This window comes from Thalassophryne amazonica, unplaced genomic scaffold, assembly GCF_902500255.1.
Source record: "Thalassophryne amazonica unplaced genomic scaffold, fThaAma1.1, whole genome shotgun sequence".
Taxonomy (NCBI): domain Eukaryota; kingdom Metazoa; phylum Chordata; class Actinopteri; order Batrachoidiformes; family Batrachoididae; genus Thalassophryne; species Thalassophryne amazonica.
The window spans coordinates 206801-231603 of NW_022986251.1; the positions used below are offsets into that span (position 1 = coordinate 206801).

General features: G+C 44.0%; 1 protein-coding gene across 6 annotated transcripts in view; it reads right to left on the reverse strand.

Moving 5' to 3' along the window:
- ablim2 (actin binding LIM protein family, member 2) overlaps positions 1-24803 on the reverse strand; it is a 176809-nt gene that overhangs the window by 112523 nt on the left and 39483 nt on the right. For all 6 annotated transcript variants that reach the window (XM_034165343.1, XM_034165345.1, XM_034165344.1 and 3 more), the window contains exons 3-6: positions 12829-13012; positions 9327-9439; positions 9118-9244; positions 5339-5432 (exon numbers count right to left, since the gene is read on the reverse strand). In XM_034165343.1, coding sequence (XP_034021234.1) covers positions 5339-5432; positions 9118-9244; positions 9327-9439; positions 12829-13012 — 518 coding nt within the window. The remainder of the gene's footprint in view (positions 1-5338; positions 5433-9117; positions 9245-9326; positions 9440-12828; positions 13013-24803) is intronic.

Genomic DNA, 24803 nt, shown 5'->3' on the forward strand with positions numbered 1-24803 from the left:
CAACACCCCCGAGTCACACTAATTGTCAGAATGCTCGTAGCACGGGCCGGGGTGGAGGATTAGCAGCAATCTTCCATTCCAGCTTATTAATTAATCAAAAACCCAGACAGAGCTTTAATTCATTTGAAAGCTTGACTCTTAGTCTTGTCCATCCAAATTGGAAGTCCCAAAAACCAGTTTTATTTGTTATTATCTATCGTCCACCTGGTCGTTACTGTGAGTTTCTCTGTGAATTTTCAGACCTTTTGTCTGACTTAGTGCTTAGCTCAGATAAGATAATTATAGTGGGCGATTTTAATATCCACACAGATGCTGAGAATGACAGCCTCAACACTGCATTTAATCTATTATTAGACTCTATTGGCTTTGCTCAAAAAGTAAATGAGTCCACCCACCACTTTAATCATATCTTAGATCTTGTTCTGACTTATGGTATGGAAATAGAAGACTTAACAGTATTCCCTGAAAACTCCCCTCTGTCTGATCATTTCTTAATAACATTTACATTTACTCTGATGGACTACCCAGCAGTGGGGAATAAGTTTCATTACACTAGAAATCTTTCAGAAAGCGCTGTAACTAGGTTTAAGGATATGATTCCTTCTTTATGTTCTCTAATGCCATATACCAACACAGTGCAGAGTAGCTACCTAAACTCTGTAAGTGAGATAGAGTATCTCGTCAATAGTTTTACATCCTCATTGAAGACAACTTTGGATGCTGTAGCTCCTCTAAAAAAGAGAGCTTTAAATCAGAAGTGCCTGACTCCGTGGTATAACTCACAAACTCGTAGCTTAAAGCAGATAACCCGTAAGTTGGAGAGGAAATGGCGTCTCACTAATTTAGAAGATCTTCACTTAGCCTGGAAAAAGAGTCTGTTGCTCTATAAAAAAGCCCTCCGTAAAGCTAGGACATCTTTCTACTCATCACTAATTGAAGAAAATAAGAACAACCCCAGGTTTCTTTTCAGCACTGTAGCCAGGCTGACAAAGAGTCAGAGCTCTATTGAGCTGAATATTCCATTAACTTTAACTAGTAATGACTTCATGACTTTCTTTGCTAACAAAATTTTAACTATTAGAGAAAAAATTACTCATAACCATCCCAAAGACGTATCGTTATCTTTGGCTGCTTTCAGTGATGCCGGTATTTGGTTAGACTCTTTCTCTCCGATTGTTCTGTCTGAGTTATTTTCATTAGTTACTTCATCCAAACCATCAACATGTTTATTAGACCCCATTCCTACCAGGCTGCTCAAGGAAGCCCTACCATTATTTAATGCTTCAATCTTAAATATGATCAATCTATCTTTGTTAGTTGGCTATGTACCACAGGCTTTTAAGGTGGCAGTAGTTAAACCATTACTTAAAAAGCCATCACTTGACCCAGCTATCTTAGCTAATTATAGGCCAATCTCCAACCTTCCTTTTCTCTCAAAAATTCTTGAAAGGGTAGTTGTAAAACAGCTAACTGATCATCTGCAGAGGAATGGTCTATTTGAAGAGTTTCAGTCAGGTTTTAGAATTCATCATAGTACAGAAACAGCATTAGTGAAGGTTACAAATGATCTTCTTATGGCCTCGGACAGTGGACTCATCTCTGTGCTTGTTCTGTTAGACCTCAGTGCTGCTTTTGATACTGTTGACCATAAAATTTTATTACAGAGATTAGAGCATGCCATAGGTATTAAAGGCACTGCGCTGCGGTGGTTTGAATCATATTTGTCTAATAGATTACAATTTGTTCATGTAAATGGGGAATCTTCTTCACAGACTAAAGTTAATTATGGAGTTCCACAAGGTTCTGTGCTAGGACCAATTTTATTCACTTTATACATGCTTCCCTTAGGCAGTATTATTAGACAGCATTGCTTAAATTTTCATTGTTACGCAGATGATACCCAGCTTTATCTATCCATGAAGCCAGAGGACACACACCAATTAGCTAAACTGCAGGATTGTCTTACAGACATAAAGACATGGATGACCTCTAATTTCCTGCTTTTAAACTCAGATAAAACTGAAGTTATTGTACTTGGCCCCACAAATCTTAGAAACATGGTGTCTAACCAGATCCTTACTGTGGATGGCATTACCCTGACCTCTAGTAATACTGTGAGAAATCTTGGAGTCATTTTTGATCAGGATATGTCATTCAAAGCGCATATTAAACAAATATGTAGGACTGCTTTTTTGCATTTACGCAATATCTCTAAAATCAGAAAGGTCTTGTCTCAGAGTGATGCTGAAAACCTAATTCATGCATTTATTTCCTCTAGGCTGGACTATTGTAATTCATTATTATCAGGTTGTCCTAAAAGTTCCCTAAAAAGCCTTCAGTTAATTCAAAATGCTGCAGCTAGAGTACTGACGGGGACTAGAAGGAGAGAGCATATCTCACCCATATTGGCCTCTCTTCATTGGCTTCCTGTTAATTCTAGAATAGAATTTAAAATTCTTCTTCTTACTTATAAAGTTTTGAATAATCAGGTCCCATCTTATCTTAGGGACCTCGTAGTACCATATCACCCCAATAGAGCGCTTCACTCTCAGACTGCAGGCTTACTTGTAGTTCCTAGGGTTTGTAAGAGTAGAATGGGAGGCAGAGCCTTCAGCTTTCAGGCTCCTCTCCTGTGGAACCAGCTCCCAATTCAGATCAGGGAGACAGACACCCTCTCTACTTTTAAGATTAGGCTTAAAACTTTCCTTTTTGCTAAAGCTTATAGTTAGGGCTGGATCAGGTGACCCTGAACCATCCCTTAGTTATGCTGCTATAGACGTAGACTGCTGGGGGGTTCCCATGATGCACTGTTTCTTTCTCTTTTTGCTCTGTATGCACCACTCTGCATTTAATCATTAGTGATCGATCTCTGCTCCCCTCCACAGCATGTCTTTTTCCTGGTTCTCTCCCTCGGCCCCAACCAGTCCCAGCAGAAGACTGCCCCTCCCTGAGCCTGGTTCTGCTGGAGGTTTCTTCCTGTTAAAAGGGAGTTTTTCCTTCCCACTGTAGCCAAGTGCTTGCTCACAGGGGGTCGTTTTGACCGTTGGGGTTTTACATAATTATTGTATGGCCTTGCCTTACAATATAAAGCGCCTTGGGGCAACTGTTTGTTGTGATTTGGCGCTATATAAAAAAAATTGATTGATTGATTAATAGACATGTTGATGGTTTGGATGAAGTAACTAACAAAAATAACTCAGACAGAACAATCTGAGAGAAAGAGTCTAACCAAATACCGGCATCACTGAAAGCAGCCAAAGATAACGATACGTCTTTGGGATGGTTATGAGTAATTTTTTCTCTAATAGTTAAAATTTTATTAGCAAAGAAAGTCATGAAGTCATTACTAGTTAAAGTTAAAGGAATACTCGGCTCAATAGAGCTCTGACTCTTTGTCAGCCTGGCTACAGTGCTGAAAAGAAACCTGGGGTTGTTCTTATTTTCTTCAATTAGTGATGAGTAGTAAGATGTCCTAGCTTTACGGAGGGCTTTTTTTATAGCGCAACAGACTCTTTTTCCAGGCTAAGTGAAGATCTTCTAAATTAGTGAGACGCCATTTCCTCTCCAACTTACGGGTTATCTGCTTTAAGCTGCAAGTTTGTGAGTTATACCACGGAGTCAGGCACTTCTGATTTAAGGCTCTCTTTTTCAGAGGAGCTACAGCATCCAAAGTTGTCTTCAATGAGGATGTAAAACTATTGACGAGATACTCTATCTCACTTACAGAGTTTAGGTAGCTACTCTGCACTGTGTTGGTATATGGCATTAGAGAACATAAAGAAGGAATCATATCCTTAAACCTAGTTACAGCGCTTTCTGAAAGACTTCTAGTGTAATGAAACTTATTCCCCACTGCTGGGTAGTCCATCAGAGTAAATGTAAATGTTATTAAGAAATGATCAGACAGAAGGGAGTTTTCAGGGAATACTGTTAAGTCTTCAATTTCCATACCATAAGTCAGAACAAGATCTAAGATATGATTAAAGTGGTGGGTGGACTCATTTACATTTTGAGCAAAGCCAATTGAGTCTAATAATATATTAAATGCAGTGTTGAGGCTGTCATTCTCAGCATCTGTGTGGATGTTAAAATCGCCCACTATAATTATCTTATCTGAGCTAAGCACTAAGTCAGACAAAAGGTCTGAAAATTCACAGAGAAACTCACAGTAACGACCAGGTGGACGATAGATAATAACAAATAAAACTGGTTTTTGGGACTTCCAATTTGGATGGACAAGACTAAGAGTCAAGCTTTCAAATGAATTAAAGCTCTGTCTGGGTTTTTGATTAATTAATAAGCTGGAATGGAAGATTGCTGCTAATCCTCCGCCTCGGCCCGTGCTACGAGCATTCTGGCAGTTAGTGTGACTCGGGGGAGTTGACTCATTTAAACTAACATATTCATCCTGCTGTAACCAGGTTTCTGTAAGGCAGAATAAATCAATATGTTGATCAATTATTATATCATTTACTAAGAGGGACTTAGAAGAGAGAGACCTAATGTTTAATAGACCACATTTAACTGTTTTAGTCTGTGGTGCAGCTGAAGGTGCTATGTTATTTTTTCTTTTTGAATTTTTATGCTTAAATAGAATTTTGCTGGTTATTGGTGGTCTGGGAGCACTAGTCGGCCTGTGAATGTTATTGGATAAGCCTGTGGCAAGCTCTCTCGCTCCAGCGTACAGCACCGTTTACCATATCAATGGAGCGAGGGGGGGGGGGGGACTGCTCCTCAAACTGTGAATGAGCCTCGAAGTGTGAAAGCTGCTTTCAGAGCAGGACAGAACAAACACACATTCAACTTAGAAGTAGAAGTTTGTGATGTGACCTTTGTGTAATAGCAGACAGAAATTGCTTTGAGATGAAGACAAACAAAACGTACAGACCATTTTACATATATTGTTCAAAATGTGCATTTGTGTTTATTGTTTGAACCTCTGTTGTACAGTCTTTTACACAAGACCTCAAATTACCTTTATAAAGTGTCAAAGCAGTTGTTTATTATAGTTTGCTGTGTGTTTTGAATAAATGTGTATGGAAAATTATTTTCCGCTTTAGTTTCTCCATTCTTATTTCTGATTGTAAACCTTTATTACACTTATAAAACACCACTATAGCATATATATTCTGAAAGTACAGGTTGCCCTGAAAAAAGAGACATAAAATTTGATTGTGGTATGCAGGGAGAGCTGGTAACAGCAATAATAAAACATTTATGCCAGGCGAGTGAACTGTCCAAAAAATGCCCTCGGACCCCAGGGGGTTAAGCACCGTTAAAAACTACAGAGAAATCAAACACATCTGGTGTAGATAAGTCAAAGGAGAGAAGCTGGTACCTCCAGGACTTTCCCAGTGATGTACTTCTTGCAGTTCTCACACTGGATGCCGAACATGGCGTGATAGTCCATCTCGCAGTAGGGGATTCCATCCCTGGGATGAGAAAACAAAATCAGACTGAAATCCAGACCACTGGAGCCCAACAGGACATCAACGCTGTTCCTTAAACAGAATCAGACTGATGTCCAGACCACGAGAGCCCAATAGGACATCAAAATTGTTCCTTAAACAGCATCAGACTGACATTCAGATCACTAGAGCCCAACAGGACATCAAAACTGTTCCCTAAACAGAATCACACTGAAGGCCAGACCACTGGATCCCAACTGGACATCAAAACTATTCCTTAAACAGGCATCAGACTGACATTCAGACCACTAGAGCCCAATAGGACATCAAAGCCGCTCCTTAAACAGAAGCACACTGAAGGCCAGACCACCGGATCACAATAAGACATCAAAGCTGTTCCTTAAACAGCATCAGACGAACATTCAAACCACTAGAGAACAATAGGACATCAAAGCTGTTCCTTAAACACAATCACACTGAAGGCCAGACCACTGGATCCCAACAGGACATCAAAACTATTCCTTAAACAGGCATCAGACTGACATTCAGACCACTAGAGCCCAATAGCACATCAAAACTGCTCCTTAAACAGAAGCACACTGAAGGCCAGACCACCAGATCACAATAAGACATCAAAGCTGTTCCTTAAACAGCATCAGACAGACATTCAGACCACTAGAGCCCAATAAGACATCAAAGCTGTTCCTTAAAAAGCATCAGACGAACATTCAAACCACTAGAGCACAATAGGACATCAAAGCTGTTCCTTAAACAGAATCACACTGAAGGCCAGACCACTGGATCTCAATAGGACATCAAAGCTGTTCCCTAAACAGAATCACAATGAAGGCCAGACCACTGGATCCCAATAGGACATCAAAAATGTTCCTTAAACAGAACCAGACTGACATTCAGACCACAAAAGCTCAACAGGACATCAAAGCTGTTCCTTAAACAGAATCAGACTTGCGTCCAGACCACTAGAGCCCAATAGGACGTCAAAGCTGTTCCTTAAACAGAATCACACTGAAGGCCAGACCACTAGATCCCAACAGGACATTAAAGTTGTTCTTTAAACAGAATCAGACTGACGTCCAGACCACAAGAGTCCAATAGGACTTCAAAGCTGTTCCCTAAACAGAATCAGACTGAAATCCAGACCACTAGAGCCCAACAGGACATCAAAGCTGTTCCTTAAACAGAATCAGACTGATGTCCAGACCACTAGAGCCCAACAGGACATCAAAGCTGTTCCTTAAACAGAATCAGACTGATGTCCAGACCACAAGAGCCCAATAGGACATCAAAACTGTTCCTTAAACAGCATCAGACTGACATTCAGATCACTAGAGCCCAACAGGACATCAAAACTGTTCCCTAAACAGAATCACACTGAAGGCCAGACCACTGGATCCCAACAGGACATCAAAACTATTCCTTAAACAGGCATCAGACTGACATTCAGACCACTAGAGCCCAATAGCACATCAAAACCGCTCCTTAAACAGAAGCACACTGAAGGCCAGACCACCAGATCACAATAAGACATCAAAGCTGTTCCTTAAACAGCATCAGGCAGACATTCAGACCACTAGAGCCCAATAAGACATCAAAGCTGTTCCTTAAAAAGCATGAGACGAACATTCAAACCACTAGAGCACAATAGGACATCAAAGCTGTTCCTTAAACAGAATCACACTGAAGGCCAGACCACTGGATCTCAATAGGACATCAAAGCTGTTCCCTAAACAGAATCACACTGAAGGCCAGACCACCAGATCCCAATAGGACATCAAACCTGTTCCTTAAAAAGCATCAGACGAACATTCAAACCACTAGAGCACAATAGGACATCAAAGCTGTTCCCTAAACAGAATCAGACTGAAGGCCAGACCACTGGATCCCAATAGGACATCAAAGCTGTTCCTTAAACAGAACCAGACTGACATTCAGACCACAAAAGCCCAACAGGACATCAAAGCTGTTCCTTAAACATAATCAGACTTGCGTCCAGGCCACTAGAGTCCAGTAAGACGTCAAAGCTGTTCCCTAAACAGAATCAGACTGAAGGCCAGACCACTAAAGCTGTTCCTTAAACAGCATCAGACTGACATTCAGACCACTAGAGCCCAATAAGACTTCAAAGCTGTTCCCTAAACAGAATCAGACTCAAATCCAGACCACTAGAGCCCAACAGGACATCAAAGCTGTTCCTTAAACAGAATCAGACTGATGTCCAGACCACAAGAGCCCAATAGGACATCAAAACTGTTCTTTAAACAGCATCAGACTGACATTCAGACCACTAGAGCCCAACAGGACATCAAAACTGTTCACTAAACAGGCATCAGACTGACATTCAGACCACTAGAGCCCAATAGGACATCAACACTGAAGGCCAGACCACCAGATCACAATAAGACATTAAAGCTGTTCCTTAAACAGCATCAGACTGACATTCAGACCACTACAGCCCAATAAGACATCAAAGCTGTTCCTTAAAAAGCATCAGACGAACATTCAAACCGCTAGAGCACAATAGGACATCAAAGCTGTTACTTAAACAGAATCACACTGAAGGCCAGACCACTGGATCTCAATAGGACATCAAAGCTGTTCCTTAAACAGAACCAGACTGACACCCAGACCACTAGAGCCCAATAGGACATCAAAGCTGTTCCTTAAACAGAATCAGACTGGCATCCAGGCCACTTGAGTCCAATAACACTTCAAAGCTGTTCCCTAAACAGAATCAGACTGAAGACCAGACCACTAGAGCCCAATAGGACGTCAAAGCTGTTCCTTAAACAGAATCACACTGAAGGCCAGACCACTGGAGCCCAATAGGACGTCAAAGCTGTTCCTTAAACAGAATCACACTGAAGGCCAGACCACTAGATCCCAACAAGACATCAAAGCTGTTCTTTAAACAGAATCAGCCTGATGTCCAGACCACAAGAGTCCAATAGGAATTCAAAGTTGTTCCTTAAACAGAATCAGACTGATGTCCAGACCACAAGAGTCCAATAGGACTTCAAAGCTGTTCCCTAAACAGAATCAGACTGGCATCCAGACCACAAGAGCCCAATAGGACATCAAAACTGTTCCTTAAACAGAAGCACACTGAAGGCCAGACCACTGGATCTCAATAGAACATCAAAGCTGTTCCTTAAATAGCATCAGACTCACATTCAGACCACTACAGCCCAATAGCTCTATAACTACCCTGTAACGGCTGAGTAACAGGCCTGTAACAGTTCATGCACAACTCTATAACTACCCTGTAACAGCCAAGTTACAGGTCTGTAACAGCTCAGTAACAGCTCGGTCACAGCTCTGTAGTCACCCTGTAACACCTCTGTAACTGCCGAGTAAAAGGTCTGTAACTACCCTGTAATGGCTGAGTAACAGCTAGGTTTTTCAAAACCGGGGAACATGGACACCACGCCCTCTTGTTTTGGCTGCGAGACCCCTTGTCGAAATGCCTATTTATTTAAGCATTATTCCTCTCGCGCTCTGTTGTATTTGTTCCGGTCCTTCAAGGAGCCTCAGAAGTCCCATTTTGATGCAAAATTTTCAAAAGCTCCACAACACAGATGAGGGGAGGGCCCCCTTCTTCACCATCTGGTGACGCCCCCTTACTAAATTTGCCTGCATGGCACTGTAACAGTTCTGTAACGGTTCAGTAACGGCCAGGAGAGCCACTTACTTGCTGATGTACTCAGCATTGAGCACCTTGTTGCAGACTTTGCACTTGAAGCAGCCCAGGTGCCAGTGTTTGTCCAGCGCCACCAGAGACTGCTCATTCTGAAAGTCCTTCCCACAGCCGCAGCAGTCTGCAGTGAGCAGAGCAAGTAGGTAAATGAAGAAAAGCACTTATGCTAGCGTGTGGACTGATAACACAGAGGAGGTACTGACTGTGGACGGCCTGCGGGGGAGCGGGGCTGTTGGCAGGAAGGGGCTGGGTGCAGTTTTGGCAAATACACTCCTTCCCATTAAAAGTAACTCTGTCGCCTGCTGGGAATGGCTGCCTGCAAAAAACACACAAACATCATCCACATACAGCATTAAAATAAGGATCCAATCCAAAACACCGGAGGTGATTCAAAAAACAACCATAGGAGGAATTCATGGTTCGTCTGATTCTGTATCTGTGTGGCAAAAACCCATTTTGGAATAAAAGTCTTCTGCTGGAGTTTGCCTTGCAGGAACTTGCTTCTTGTGGATGTGGAACCAGGTCAGTTGTGGTAATCATGTGACCCATTTAGAGAGGGCGCCTGCAGCAGCGTCCTCCTGCTCAGCTCTGTTTCTACGTCCTCCACAGTAAGGGTGTGTGTGTTTTGATAAACCTCAGACAGGAATTTGGGGATTTCATGGTTCTTATTCTGGTGCATTTGTCACATTTTGTTGGCCTGGTTCCTGTGCAGCACCTTCTTTCCGGCACACTTGCTCAGTGTTCTGGTTTCTCTGTATTATTGGGCATGGGGTTTACATTGGGTCCCTGCTCCTTTGACACACCTGCTCAGTGTTCTGGTTTCTCTCTATTATATGATGTGGGGTTTACTTTGGGTCCCTGCCCCTTTGACACACCTGCTCAGTGTTCTGGTTTCTCTCCATTATCAGACGTGGGGTTTACTTTGGGTCCCTGCCCCTTTGACACACCTGTTCAGTGTTCTGGTTTCTCTCTATTATTGGGCATGGGGTTTACTTTGGGTCCCTGTCCCTTTGATACACCTGCTCAGTGTTCTGGTTTCTCTCTATTATATGAAATGGGGTTTACTTTGGGTCCCTGCCCCTTTGACACACCTGCTCAGTGTTCTGGTTTCTCTGTATTATTGGGCATGGGGTTTACTTTGGGTCCCTGCTCCTTTGACACACCTGCTCAGTGTTCTGGTTTCTCTCTATTTGACGTGGGGTTTACTTTGGGTCCCTGCCCCTTTGACACACCTGCTCAGTGTTCTGGTTTCTCTGTATTATTGGGCATGGGGTTTACTTTGGGTCCCTGCCCCTTTGACACACCTGCTCAGTGTTCTGGTTTCTCTGTATTATTGGGCATGGGGTTTACTTTGGGTCCCTGCTCCTTTGACACACCTGCTCAGTGTTCTGGTTTCTCTCTATTTGACGTGGGGTTTACTTTGGGTCCCTGCCCCTTGGACACACCTGCACAGTGTTCTGGTTTCTCTTTATTATTTGACATGGGGTTAACTTTGGGTCCCTGCTCCTTTGACACACCTGCACAGTGTTCTGGTTTCTCTCTATTATTAGGCATTGTTAAGGTTTGATTACAGTTCAGTTGCAACCCAAAAATGCAGGCAGCGTAGACACAAATGATTATATCAACCAAGGTGATTTATTGTGACATAGTTCCAAAAAAGTTCCAAAAAAGGTGCAAAAGGTGTTTAACAGTCCCAAAATATCCCATACATACAGTGCAGCAAAAACACAACAGAGGCTGCAAAGTGAAAAATCAAAAACCAGGGGCAGAAATGCAAAATGTCAAAAACTGGGGAAAACACAAGAAACAGTACTTACACACAAGGATATACAGGAACCTGGGTGAGTAGCTTACACTGGAGACATACACAATGAACCGGCAATGACTGACAAAATTGCTTAAATAGCCAAACTGATGAAGGAACAGGTGTGTTGAATCAGGGAAAGGAGGAGGAGCAAGTGCACAGGAAGAGTTGACTGAACAAAATGGAGGATGGTGATTGATGGGGTCAAAGGTCATGTGAAAACTAATAAAAGGTGATCAGAACTAAACAGAATCTGCAGGTGAGTAGAACATAATAAAATATACAGAAAAGCAAAACCAGGAGCAAAGGTGCGCATAAGGTAACTACAGAAAGTGCGAAAATAAAACAATTCACAAAATCACACTGAAAAGCAAAGGTGCACTTAAGGTAACTGCAGAAAACCTAATTTCCATAAGTACTTGTAAAAACTATTAGATATTCAGCTGTGAAAGTTTAGGTTCTGGTTGACAGGCAGGTTAGTCAAAGACGTTTGGACACAAATGCGAGGCTCACACAAACACCTCTGGTTGGTAAAAGACTTTAGTGATTAGGATAGCAATGGTCGGTACATGAGAAGGCAGTCCAAAATACACAGGAGAAGTACAAGAATCATCAGGCTTTGGCAAGGTCGAAAAACAGGCAAGAGGTCGATAAACACACTGAGGCAGGCAGGACTATGGAACACAAGAACGAGAGCTGGAGAGAAGCCACAAGACGCATCAATCTGGCGAAGAGCAAACACAGCCAGTGAGCTTATATAAGCCCAGGTGATGATCTGCAAATTAGGAACAGGTGTGCATGAAAAGCACCAGAACAGAGGCATGGCTAGAGAGAGAAACGCCCACCACCAAGAACACAGGGACAGACAAGAGAGATAGAAACAGACAGACCCAAGCAGAAAACCCAGCAAGAGAATAAACACACAGAAAACCAATGAATGAAAGAAAATAATAAAACAGACCAAAAGAAAATAAAACAGACAAGCAAACAAAAAACTCAAACCCTGACACTGGTATCCAGGTGAGGACCAGAGAACCTCCAGTCTCGGACCATGTTGTTGTCCTTTTCCAGACACTGACCGGCCTGTCACACTACTTGTGATGGCTTGTTGCTAACCGAAGGGTGCTGGTGACCACTAGAGGCTGCTGCTGCTTTTTAGCCAACATTTATGTAAACTTATGTCCATAACTGGACAAGTCTTATATAGGGTTTAAGTCCTGTTGGTGCTGGTGCTTATTTCTGGATGCTGTAGCATGATGCAGACAAGCCAGTCTGACGAGGGTCAGTTCCCCAACTGAGGGTGGTATCCACTTACAGCCAGGTGGACTGAGAGACCGGATCAATCCCGGTGTCACAGACCGAATGTCCACCCCTAAAAATTGGTCCACCTTTTGCATCTGCGCATGCGTCATTTCGGACCACAGCAGCCCATCTGAGACAGAGTCTCTTCACCCAAAGCAATCAAATGGATTAATGGGATTGTTAACCATCTGATGATAAAGGTAAAACCTCTTAAATCATTCTAAAGTCAGTTTTAAGCAGAAACCTGCTGAAATTCAGTGATGCTTTGAAAGGACTGACGCACAGTGAACGCATCAGCTAGCAGCTCATTTAGCCGTGGTGCTCTGATCACTTCTGCCGCCTTTTATGATGAAATCATGTTGAATTTATGTGGAAATGACTGTTGTACAAAAGCTTCAGATATCTGTTGCTGAGATAGATGATGCCTGGAGGCAGTCTGAAGCAGAAACGAGGTGATAAACCACATCATCAGGGTGAGCTGATTTTTAGGGGAAATGTTCGGTTGGTGGCACCGGGTCTACAGGTCGGCAGAATTGCACCATGTCAGGGCGGACTACATGGACTCATTCAGGTGAGCCTGAAACGAGAGGAGGACCTACTTGCAGGAGGCGCAGACGAAGCAGCGGGGGTGGTAGGTCTTTCCGAGGGCAGAGACAACCTCACCCTCGATGAACTCCTGGCAGCTGAAGCAGCGAGTTCCATAGAGCCGCTGGTAGTCCAGAGTACAGACATAATCCCCCTGACGGACAAAGAAGCCACCCTGAGCCAGTTCACAGCCGCACACTGAGAGGACCAGAGAGAGACCGAGGACATGGAGAAGGAGGGAGGGGAGGAGGGAATCAATGTGAGGATGGAGGAGGAAGAACAAGGAAAAGAGTCAAGGAGAGAAGAGAGGACACCAGAGTGACAAATGAGAAAATTACTGGTCAACATCTGAAATCTTCACTGAGATTCACAGAGCTGCGGTCTTCCTGATGGTCTCTGCGCCCTCCTTCACACTGTGAACAAACATCTTTACTTCATGACATCATTCTGTATCCACTCTGTTGCCATAGCAACAGTCTGCTGCTGACATCACGAGCCACATCCAAATCTCACAGTCTCAAGGCTGCTGACCTTTGACCTTCACATTCTGTTGACAGCATGATGAAGTCTGAGGTCGACCTTCACAACACAGAAGGAACATTTCAAAAACACTTTTTACGTTGTTTGTTGGTCTACTGGCCCTTCAGAGGGGACAGTGGGCAGAGCCTCAGGCCCATCCCACACACAGAATATGCTGTGAGCACCAACACGCTTGTCCACACTGATGACATCAAAGAAAAAGACGTTGATGTTGACTGTTTCTGTGTTTCTGACATCACAAACAACCAAATAAACAAAAACACACTTCCTCAGAAGCACGGCAGGGTCAGGCGCATGTCTGGAGAGTCGAGGGGTCACGCACTGCTGTGGTTTCCCCAGCCAGGAGTCAAGGGGTCAGAGGTCAGGAGTTTGGTATTGTCTTCTTCCTGCTGAATTGAAACCTGTCTTTGATCTGCACCATTGAACCTGTCGCCAGGTTATTACAACATAAATCTTCTGACTGGCTTCAGACCTTCTCCTGAGTCTGTTTATCATTGTGGTCCTGAAATGGGATTTTGATGCACTCTAGATTTTTCCTTCAAATACCAGATTACCAAATTTCACACATAAAACGTCTCCGTTTGGACCAAATTAAAGGTCTTTAAAGACGTTTTTAACTTCACTGTCACAAAGAAGCACATCCAACCGGCTCCACCCACACCCACCAAGACTCCACCTACATCTAATCAGCTCCACCCACACCAACCCAGACTCCACCCACACCCACCCAGACTCCACCTACACCCAACCAGCATCATCCAACACACAATTTCAATTTCAATTTATTTTCATTTATATAGCGCCAAATCACAACAAAGTTGCCTCAAAGCGCTTCACACAGGTAAGGTCTAACCTTACCAACACCCAGAGCAAGAACACAGCTCACAGTGGTAAGAAAAAAACTCCCTCTGATGATATGAACAAGAAACCTCAAGTAGACTAGACTCAAAGGGGTGACCTGCTTAGGCCATGATACAGATATAAATTACAAAACAATTTAGAAAACAAATATACAGAAAATGTTGCCGTGTACAGGACAGGAGGCCTGCAGAAACAAATACCACACCCATGTCTGGATGGAGCTGCACCTCAAACAGAGAAAAAACAGAATCAGACATCAGAAAGACAACAAATACAGGATAATATGTCAGCATTAAACAACAAGATGTTGTGGGCTGGGGTGTTTGGCTGGCTTGGTTTTTGTTTTCTGTTTCTCCCACCAGGTGGTATGCATTCAGGACTGAGTGGCTGAGCATCAGGACCTCACCCTGAACACCTGAGGCTTGTTATCACGTGCAGGTCATCAGGACTCACAGCTGTGGTGTATTTTGTCTTAATCAGAGATTGCTGCATTTAAACCTTGAATGCACAGTGTGTGATTGCCAGAGACTCGACCTTGTGAGCAGACGTGTGAGATCGACGTCAGGAGAACAATCTCACCATCACGGACGCAGAGACCGCTCCAGGTTTGACGCCACAGTCTGTGAAGGAGGATTGGGTGAGGTCTCACGCTCTTCAGCACACTTCCTGAGGTAATTTGGTTTTGGTGACTTTTATGAAGTAATGACAGTGGATTTGGTGTCCCTCACACCTTGTGTTAGTGAGCTGTCACGTTATGCTAATTGTCTAATCAGCTTCTGCTGCAGTGGAGATTTGAACTGAGTTGTTCCGTGCCTGCAGGGTAAGAAGCTGATGTATAGATTTAAGCCAGGAAGTGTTTGCTGATTGCGTGCACCTTTGAGTTGTGTCTCTCTGTGTGGAGTTGGACTCACCTCATGTTTTCTTTCTTCACAGACTTGGTTTGTCGCGGCCACCTGGGGGGTGTCGGCGGGGTCCCTGGGTCCGAACTGCTGTGGCTCCGGACTGTTTGCGCTGTTGAGAGCGCGCTGTGTTTCCACCTCACCAGACCGCAGACTTTTTAGTTGTTTAGCACTGCACTCACTGTTATGTTTATTAAATTCTGTTATCCTTTGAACCGTGCTCTGCTTATTTCATGCTGGGTCCTTTCAAACGCTGGGTCGGTGCTCCGACCGCGTCCGAAACATAACACAAGAAGAGCAAAAGAAATATTAAGGTGATCGCCAGCCACTTGCCCTAAGCTTCACTAACAGACCCAGACTTTAGATAAAGTTGATGCTATGCCAGTATACTATGCCAGTATGCTAGCCATACAAAAGGGAAAACAAGTGTGTCTTAAGTCTGGAATTGAAAGTCTGTATAGAATCTGACTGTTTTATTGATGCAGGGAGATCATTCCACAGAACAGGGGCATGATAAGAGAAAGCTCTATGACCCACAGACTTCTTATTCACCCTAGGGACACAAAGTAGTCCTACTCCCTGAGAACGCAAAGCCCGGGCCAGTACGTAGGATTTAATTAGGTCAGATAGGTAGGGAGGTGCCAGTCCATGAATAGTTTTATAGACTTGCAGCAGAACCTTAAAATCTGATCTCACGGGGACAGGAAGCCAATGAAGAGACCCCAAAATGGGTGTAATGTGGTTGAATTTTCTGCTTCGTGTCAAAACCAGAAAATAGAATATTGCAGTAGTCCAATCTAGAAGAAACAAATGCATGAATCAGGATCTCAGTATCAGCCATAGACAGGATGGGACAAATCTTCGCTATATTTCGCAGGTGGAAGAAAGCAGTCCTCATAATATTTCTAATGTGGAGGTCAAACGACAATGTAGGATCAAAAATTACCCCAACGTTCCTCACTTTGTCAGTGTGATGTATGACACACGAGCCTAGGCTAAGCATTAGTTGCTCAAATTGATGCCGAAGTCTCACTGGACCAAGAACCATCATTTCAGTCTTATCAGAGTTTAAACGTAGGAAGTTTCTAGACATCCAACTTCTCACTGATGCAAGGCAATCTTCTAAGGATTTTATGTGGATGAGATTACCAGCAGTTATCGACATGTATAACTGAGTATCATCAGCATAGCAGTGAAAGGTAATCCCAAAGTGCCGCAATATGTGCCCAAGGAGTGCTATATATCCAGCAAGCCACGGCGGCCCAAGAACAAAGGCCAGTTATCAGTAAAGCTAAAGCCTTGCTGTCTACAAAATTGCACCAGTCATCTATTTAACAAGTCAGCCCGCTAAATGCCTTATCAGTACCCCGGGAGGGAAGTGGACCAGAGACTATTAATCGATGCCAACACATCTTTCTGGCAAGGTCACAAGTCCTCTCTATGTCCATTTTGTGACCTCTGAGTGCTTCATCCTGACATCATTGGTGCAAGTTAAAACTCTACCATGCAAAACGAAAGCCATACATCAACAACATCCAAAAACACCACCGCCTTGTCTGGGCCCGAGCTCATTTGAAATGGACAGACGCAAAGTGGAAAAGTGTGTTGTGGTCTGATGAGTCCACATTTCAAATTGTTTTTGGAAATTGTGGATGTTGCGTACTCCGGATAAAAGAGGAAAAAGACCATCCAGATTGTTACCAGAGCAAAGTTCAAAAGTCAGCATCTGTGATGGTATGGGTGTGTGTTAGTGCCCATGGCATGGACAACTTACACATCTGTGATGGCACCATCAGTGCTGAAAGGTACATCCAGGTTTTGGAGCAACACATGCTGCCATCCAAGCAACGTCTTTTTCAGGGACGTCCCTGCTTATTTCAGCAAGACAATGCCAAGCCACATTCTGCACGTGTTACAACAGCGTGGCTTCGTAGTAAAAGAGTGCGGGTACTAGACTGGCCTGGATATATAGCTTCTATCTGCAAGTTCTTATACAGAAATATAATGTATTCATTAGTCAGTATTTTGTTTATATATATAAATATTTATATATAGCCCAATCATATGTTGTCTCTTCAAATTACTACAATAGTTGACTTTACTGCCACTATCTGCAAATCTATCATACATTAGTGTGCGTGTGTATATAAATATATATGTGTATAGTGCGTGTGTTAAATACCTGTCTACAGTCTATATCAGAATATTCTATTACTGTTAATCCCACTATGAATATTAAAATACACCGAACCATTTGTCCTGTATCAGAGCTACATGTACAATCTCAATTCCAATGAAGTTGGGATGTTGTGTAAAATGTAAATAAAACATAATACAATGATTTGAAAATCCTCTTCAACCTATATTCAATTGAATACACCACAACGACAAGATATTTAATGTTCAAACTGATAGACTATTGTTTTTGTGCAAATATTTGCTCATTTTGAAATGGGTGTCTGCAACAGGTTTCAAAAGCTGGGACGGGGCAACAAAAGACTGGGAAAGTTGATGAATGCTCAAAGAACACCTGTTTGGAACATTCCACAGGTGAACAGGTTAATTGGAAACAGGTGAGTATCATGATTGTGTATAAAAGGAGCATCCCCAAAAGTCTCAGCCATTCACAAGCAAAGATGGGGTGAGGATCACCACTTTGTGAACAACTGCATGAAAAAATAGTCCTACAGTTTAAGAACAATGTTTCTCAATGTTCAATTAAAAGGAATTTGGGGATTCCATCATCTACAGTCCATAATATAATCAGAAGATTCAGAGAATCTTGAGAACTTTCTAGACGTAAGCGGCAAGGTCGAAAAATAAACATTGAATGCCTGTGACCTTCGAGTCCTCAGGTAGCACTGCATTAAAAACCAACATCACTGTGTAAAGGATCTTACCGCGTGGGCTCAGGAACACTTCAGAAAACCATTGTCAGTTAACACAGTTCGTCACTACATTTACAAGTGCAAGTTAAAACTCTACCATGAACAGTGAAAGTCATACATCAACAACATCCAGAAACGCCGCCGCCTTCTTTGGGCCCAAGCTCATTTGAAACGGACAGACGCAAAGTGGAAAAGTGTGCTGTGGTCTGATGAGTCCACATTTCAAATTGTTTTTGGAAATCATGGACATTGTGTCCTCTGGACAAAAGAGGAAAAAGACCATTCAGATTGTTACCAGCGCAAAGTCCAAAAGCCAGCATATGTGATGGTATGGGGGTGTGTTAGTGCCCATGGCATGGACAACTTACACATCTGTGATGGCAGCATCAATGCTGAAAGGTACATCCAGGTTTTGGAGCAACACATGCTGCCATCCAAGCAGCGTCTTTTTCAGGGACGTCCCTGCTTATTTCAGCAAGACAATGCCAAGCCACATTCTGCACGTGTTACAACAGCGTGGCTTCGTAGTAAAAGAGTGCGGGTATTAGACTGGCCTGCCTGCAGTCCAGACCTGTCGCCCACTGAAAATGTGTGGCGCATTATGAAGCGCAAAATACGACAACAGAGACCCCGGACTGTTGAACAACTGAAGTCGTACATCAAGCAAGAATAGGAAAGAATTCCACCTACAAAGCTTCAACAATTAGTGTCCTCAGTTCCCAAACGCTTATTGAGTGTTGTTAGAAGGAAAGGTGATGTAACACAGTGGGAAACATACCACTGTCCCAGCTTTTTAGAAACGTGTTGCAGGCATCCATTTCAAAATGAGCAAATATTTGCACAAAAACAATAAAGTTGATCAGTTTGAACATTAAACATCTTGTCTTTGTGGTGTATTCAATTGAATATAGGTTGAAGAGGATTTTCAGATCATTGTATTCTGTTTTTATTTACGTTTTACACAACGTCCCAACTTTATTGGAATTGGGGTTGTAAATGCAGGAAATGCTACAGGCGTTTTTTGGTACAATTTACAAAACAGTCAGACAATCACAATAAGATTTAGAATGTAAATATAAATTGTACATTTCAAAAACATATAGTGCAGGAAATGATAATGATATACTATTTACAAAACAATCAGATGTTAAAATAAGATGCAACACAAATTATTTTTTGCCTCAAAAAAAAAAAAAAAAAAAAAAAAATTCCTGTCCAACAGAACACAGAGGGGCACATCACAGGCCTGACACTTCCACGGTGTGTCACTTCCTCTTGTTTCCCACCTGAAGGGACCGTTGGCAACTCAATCTGCCTTTTGTGGCCTTTTGGAGAGGATCTGTGCCTGTCACAACTGGCACAGGAACGTGGTTCTGGTTCCTGTTCTGTGGGACACCTGTTTTGTCTGTTTTGTTTGCACTTGCTTGACACTGCTGATCTCATGATGCAAGATGAATGCATTTGTGGTTGCAATGTGGAGGAAGTGCAGCAACACTGTCCTGTACCAGCGTGCAGTTTTCCGATGGGAGGAGTAGTATTGGATGAGCTGGTCAGATAGGTCGACTCCACCCATGTTTTTATTATAAGCCAACACTGGGGTAGGACAGGGAATGTCTTTCACCATCCAGCGTCCATCCTTCACCCTTCTCCGCACTGTCTCACCAGAAAACTCATGATGGATGGTGGAGCACACAGACACCTCCCGGGTGTCCATCCACTTTACAAACACCTGAGGCCCCTCTCTTATCATCTTCAGAATCAGAATCAGAACAAGTTTATTGCCATTGCCAGTGAACAGGATTCACAGACTAGGAATTTGCTTTGGTACAATGGTGCAACATTAAGAAGAGATAAAATGCTAAGATAAAATATACCATATGTGTCAAAATAAGATAAAATCTAAGATAAAAAAAGAAATATGAAAGGCTGTGTGCAGCAGAAAAACAGAGAAACAGAAAAAACAGTGCAGTGGGAGGAGTGCAATTAAAAACCAAAGTACATTGTCTAAAGTGACCCGTGATAAGATGATAAAGTGACAGAGTTAAGCTTAAGGTGACTGAGTTATGAGGAGTTCATGAGTCTAACGGCAGAGGGGAAGAAACTGTTCTTATGGCGGGAGGTTCTGGTCCGGATGGACCGTAGCCTCCTGCCCGAGGGGAGTGGTTTGAACAGACCGTGTGCAGGGTGAGAAGGGTCAGCTGTGATCCGACCTGCTCGGCCCAGAGTCCTGGAGACATGCAGGTCGTGGAGAGATGGAAGGCTACAGCCGATCACCTTCTCAGCAGAGGCCACAATGCGCTGCAATCTGTGTCTGTCCCTGGCTGTGGCCCCGGTGTACCACACCGTGATGGAGGAGCAGAGGATGGATTCGATGATGGCCGTGTAGAACTGCACCATCAGCTGTACAGGCAGCTTGGCCTTCTTCAGCTGCCGCAGGAAGTACATCCTCTGCTGGGCCTTCTTGATGAGGGACCTGATGGTTGACTCCCACTTGAGGTCCTGGGTGATGGTGGTGCCGAGGAAGTGGTGACAGACCACAGTGGTGATGGGGCTGTTGGTGAGGGCGGGGGGGCTGTGGCTTTCCTGAAGTCCACGATCATCTCCACTGTTTTCTGGGCGTTGAGCTCCAAGTTGTTGCTGCTGCACCAGGTCACCAGCTGGTCCACCTCCCTCCTGTAGGCAGACTCATCCCCATCCGAAATGAGTCCGATGAGGGTGGTGTCGTCCGCAAACTTGATGAGCTTTACAGAGTCGTGGCTGGAGGTGCAGCAGTTAGTGTAGAGGGAGAAGAGCAGAGGAGAAAGGACACAGCCCTGTGGAGATCCTGTGCTGAGAGCCCGAGTGTTCGAGACATTTTTTCCCAGCCTCACACGCTGACTCCGGTCCGTCAGGAAGTCAATGATCCACCTGCAGGTGGAGTCGGGCACGTGGAGCAGAGAAAGCTTGTCCTGGAGCAAAGCTGGAAGGATGGTGTTGAATGCAGAGCTGAAGTCCACAAACAGGATCCTAGCGTAGGTCCCTGGGGAGTCCAGGTGCTGCAGGATGGAGTGCAGGGCCAGGTTTATGGCATCATCTACAGACCTGTTGGCTCTGTAGGCAAATTGCAGGGGTTCCAGGAGGGGGTCGGTGATGGACTTCAGGTGGGATAAAACCAGGCGTTCGAAGGTCTTCATGACTACAGACGTGAGAGCCACAGGCCTGTAGTCATTAAGTCCAGTGATGCGTGGTTTCTTGGGGACTGGAACTATGATTGAGGACTTGAAACAGACTGGAACATGGCATGACTCCAGGGAGGTGTTGAAGATCCCCGTGAAGACTGGGGCCAGCTCATCAGCGCAGTGTCTCAGGGTGGCAGGAGAGACACAGTCTGGGCCCGGGGCCTTACGTGGATTCAGCCTTTTGAAATGTCTCCTCACATCCTCCTCTTGGACGGAGAGGGCAACCGGGGGAGTGGGGAGGGCAGCAGTGAGAGGGGGGAGGTCCAGAGTGTTTGAATATCCAGTTGTGTGGGGGGTGGGGAGGTGTGAGTCCATGTCTTCAAACCGTGAATAGAAGACGTTCAGGTCGTTGCCAGCTTGAGGTCATCAATAGAACGAGGTGCTTTGGGCTTGTAGTTGGTGATCTCTTTCAACCCCCTCCACACAGAGGCCGAGTCGTTGGCAGAGAACCTTTGCTGCAGACGTGAGCTGTACATGGATTTAGCCTTTGCCACCTTCTTGCTAAATCTGTACTTTGCACCTCTATAGCTGTCTCTGTCTCCTTCTCTGAAAGCCACCTCTTTCTGCTGACGGAGCTGCTGGAGTGTGAACCAGGGCTTGTCATTGTTATATCTCACCCTGGTACGCTGTGGGATGATGCTGTCTTCACAGAAATGAATATATCAATCAATCAATCAACTTTTTTCTTATATAGCGCCAAATCACAACAAACAGTTGCCCCAATATATGACGTCACAGTGTCGGAGCACCAGGCGTTGTTGATACAGAAGCAGAGTCCACCCCCTCTAGTTTTTCCACCAGAGAGTGCTCGGTCTCTGTCTGCGCGGAGGAGTCGGAATCCCTCTAGTTGGAGCGCGCAGTCTGGTGTCTGTGCATTTAACCACGTCTCCGTGAAGCACAGTACACAAGATGAGGAGAAATCTCTATTCTTCTTCATCAGCAGTGCCAGCTCATCCATCTTGTTGTGGAGTGAGCGGACGTTGGAGAGAAATATCCCAGGTAGGGGCGTGCGCGTGCCCCTTCGTCTGAGGCGCACGAGAGCGCCAGCGCGTTTCCCTCTCCGCCGTCGTCTCACTTTTTTGGCCAAAAAGTGAACCAGTTCAGCTGCAGGCACCAAAAAAACTGGCGTAATGTCCGTGGGTGTTGATGATTTAATGTTTAGAAGTTCCTCGCGGGTGTAGGGACACGATGACACACGATTCACGCACAAAAACAGACAAAACAGGGAGCACCAGAATACCAGGGCGCCTTCACGTGGCGCCATCTTGGAAGGGAATCTTATAGATCCTCTTTCTGATTTTTTTATTAAAGCATTTGCCCTCCCTCTGGGGCATCCTCGTATGTTCTCCCTGTATGTGTCACATGCCCCAAACTTCATGTTAGCCAGGTCCATGAACAGTTTGGGACTCATGTAAAAATTGTCCACGTAAATGTGGTGCCCAGTACCAAGCGAGGATGGCTGGATCAGGTTCATGACCACATCGTATCACAGTCTTGCCAGTGTAAATGGTGAACTTGAGTGTGTAGCCATTACTTGAAACAACAACACAAAAAGTTTCATGCCCCATTTTGTTGGCTTGCCCTTCAAATACTGAGTCATTCTAGTTTTTAACCTTTGTTGCCACCATCCTTTCATCCACTGCCAGCTCCCTCCTCGGGTGATAATAAGCCTGGCAGGCACTGAGGATGTCATCATGAAGAGGCCTGACTCGAAACAGTTTGTCATGACGCACTGAGTGTTTCTTTCTCTTTTTGCTCTGTATGCACCACTCTGCATTTAATCATTAGTGATTGATCTCTGCTGTCTTCCACAGCATGTCTTTTTCCTGGTTCTCTCTCTCAGCCCCAACCAGTCCCAGCAGAAGACTGCCCCTCCCTGAGCCTGGTTCTGCTGGAGGTTTCTTCCTTCCCACTGTCGCCAAGTGCTTGCTCACAGGGGGTCGTTTTGACCGTTGGGGTTTTTCCGTAATTATTGTATGGCTTTGCCTTAAAATATAAAGCGCCTTGGGGCAACTGTTTGTTGTGATATGGCGCTATATAAATAAAATTGATTTGATTTGATTTGATGACCTTCTGTTTCCTTTTTTCTATCATTTTCGACATCCTCATTTGGATCACTTCGGTGGATGTTCCAGAATATCAATCTAAATCTGTCTCTGGACATTATTTTTTCTGGAAAGAGCACAGACAAAATATTATTTTGTTTCCGGTAGTCCGGGAGTTGGCAGTGACACTGACATGTATGTCAGAAGTCCAAAAAATTTGTACAGCTCTTCCATTTCAATGTCTGTCCAGTTGTATTTTTTTTCCTAATGCCTTGTTTTTTTTAGCAATTTTATTGGTGTTGGTGCAAACTGTTCTAATTATGTCAGTTGCAATAAATAAAAGAAAAAGGTGTTTTGGACTGAGTGGAAAGTGTATCAACCTGGACTCCTGGTGTTCTCCGAGACTGAAATCTGTTTACTGCTGGAGTGGTGTCTGCATCCTCCTCCGTGTTCGAGCAGTCAGTGCTGGGGCGTGTCTCTGCTGCGTCCGACCCTCTCCTCAGATCTCCGTGCGCACGTTGGTGGATCCACCTGCTTTGGTTGCTCCTCCAGAACAAAAGAGGGACCATCTCTTTCAGCACCAGACTTGTCACTGTCTGTTTCAGACTCTGACAATGCCCTGCATGCTCCGTCTTCCTCCAGTTCAAAAATAACTGAGGTGCTTGCTCCACATTCATAAAACACCTCATTTTTACAAAAAACCCCAAACAACAACAAAACACTAACTAGATGCTTCCCATCAGGAACAAAGAGAAAACGCACACACAATCAGACCCACGTGAGGTGGGTGCGCTGTGATCAAAAACACGTGAGGTTAGTGAACACATGTGGGCTTAGTGACTTCAGATTGGTTGAAAATTCACTAGCCAGCAAACCAATGAGGAAAAAGGAGTCATATTTCTTCCCACCGTTGTTGTTGCTGCAGTAGAGAAGGAAATGATCCTTTTGGCTGCGTGTGTTTACATAAATGCGTTGCAAAAAATGACAATATTCATGAAAATGCATGGCACAAAAAATACTCATAAGTCAAGTTATACTAGGCCCACTAACAAAATTTAAAAACTGCTATAAAGGCTGAAGTCTCCATGTTCAACACGCATTCAAAGGGAGCCTCAGAGTACAGCAGATTGAGTGTTAGGCCCACTTAATTAGGTCATGTGACTTTTTACACGACAGCGCGTCATTCAAGGGTTACTCAACGATGATTTTTAGGATAGTGATCTTATGTTAATGAGACCCATACTAAGGACCTCAGTGGGGCTGACAGTTGGACTGATGTAGGGGTGGTTCCAGAGTATCATATATAAGATGCTTGGAAGTAGGTTTAGGTTTGCAACATTCCATGCGGTTTGTAGGTAGCAGACATGAAATATTTGATATTGCTGGAACAGCCAATGGGCAATGCTCAATTTCAACGTCATCCAGTGCAGTAATGGATCTTCAGACAGCACAAAATCCCAGTTTACTTTAAACCGATTAACACCTTGAGACAGAAATTAGTTCACCCTAAGGACATGATCCCTAGTTACAAACAGAGC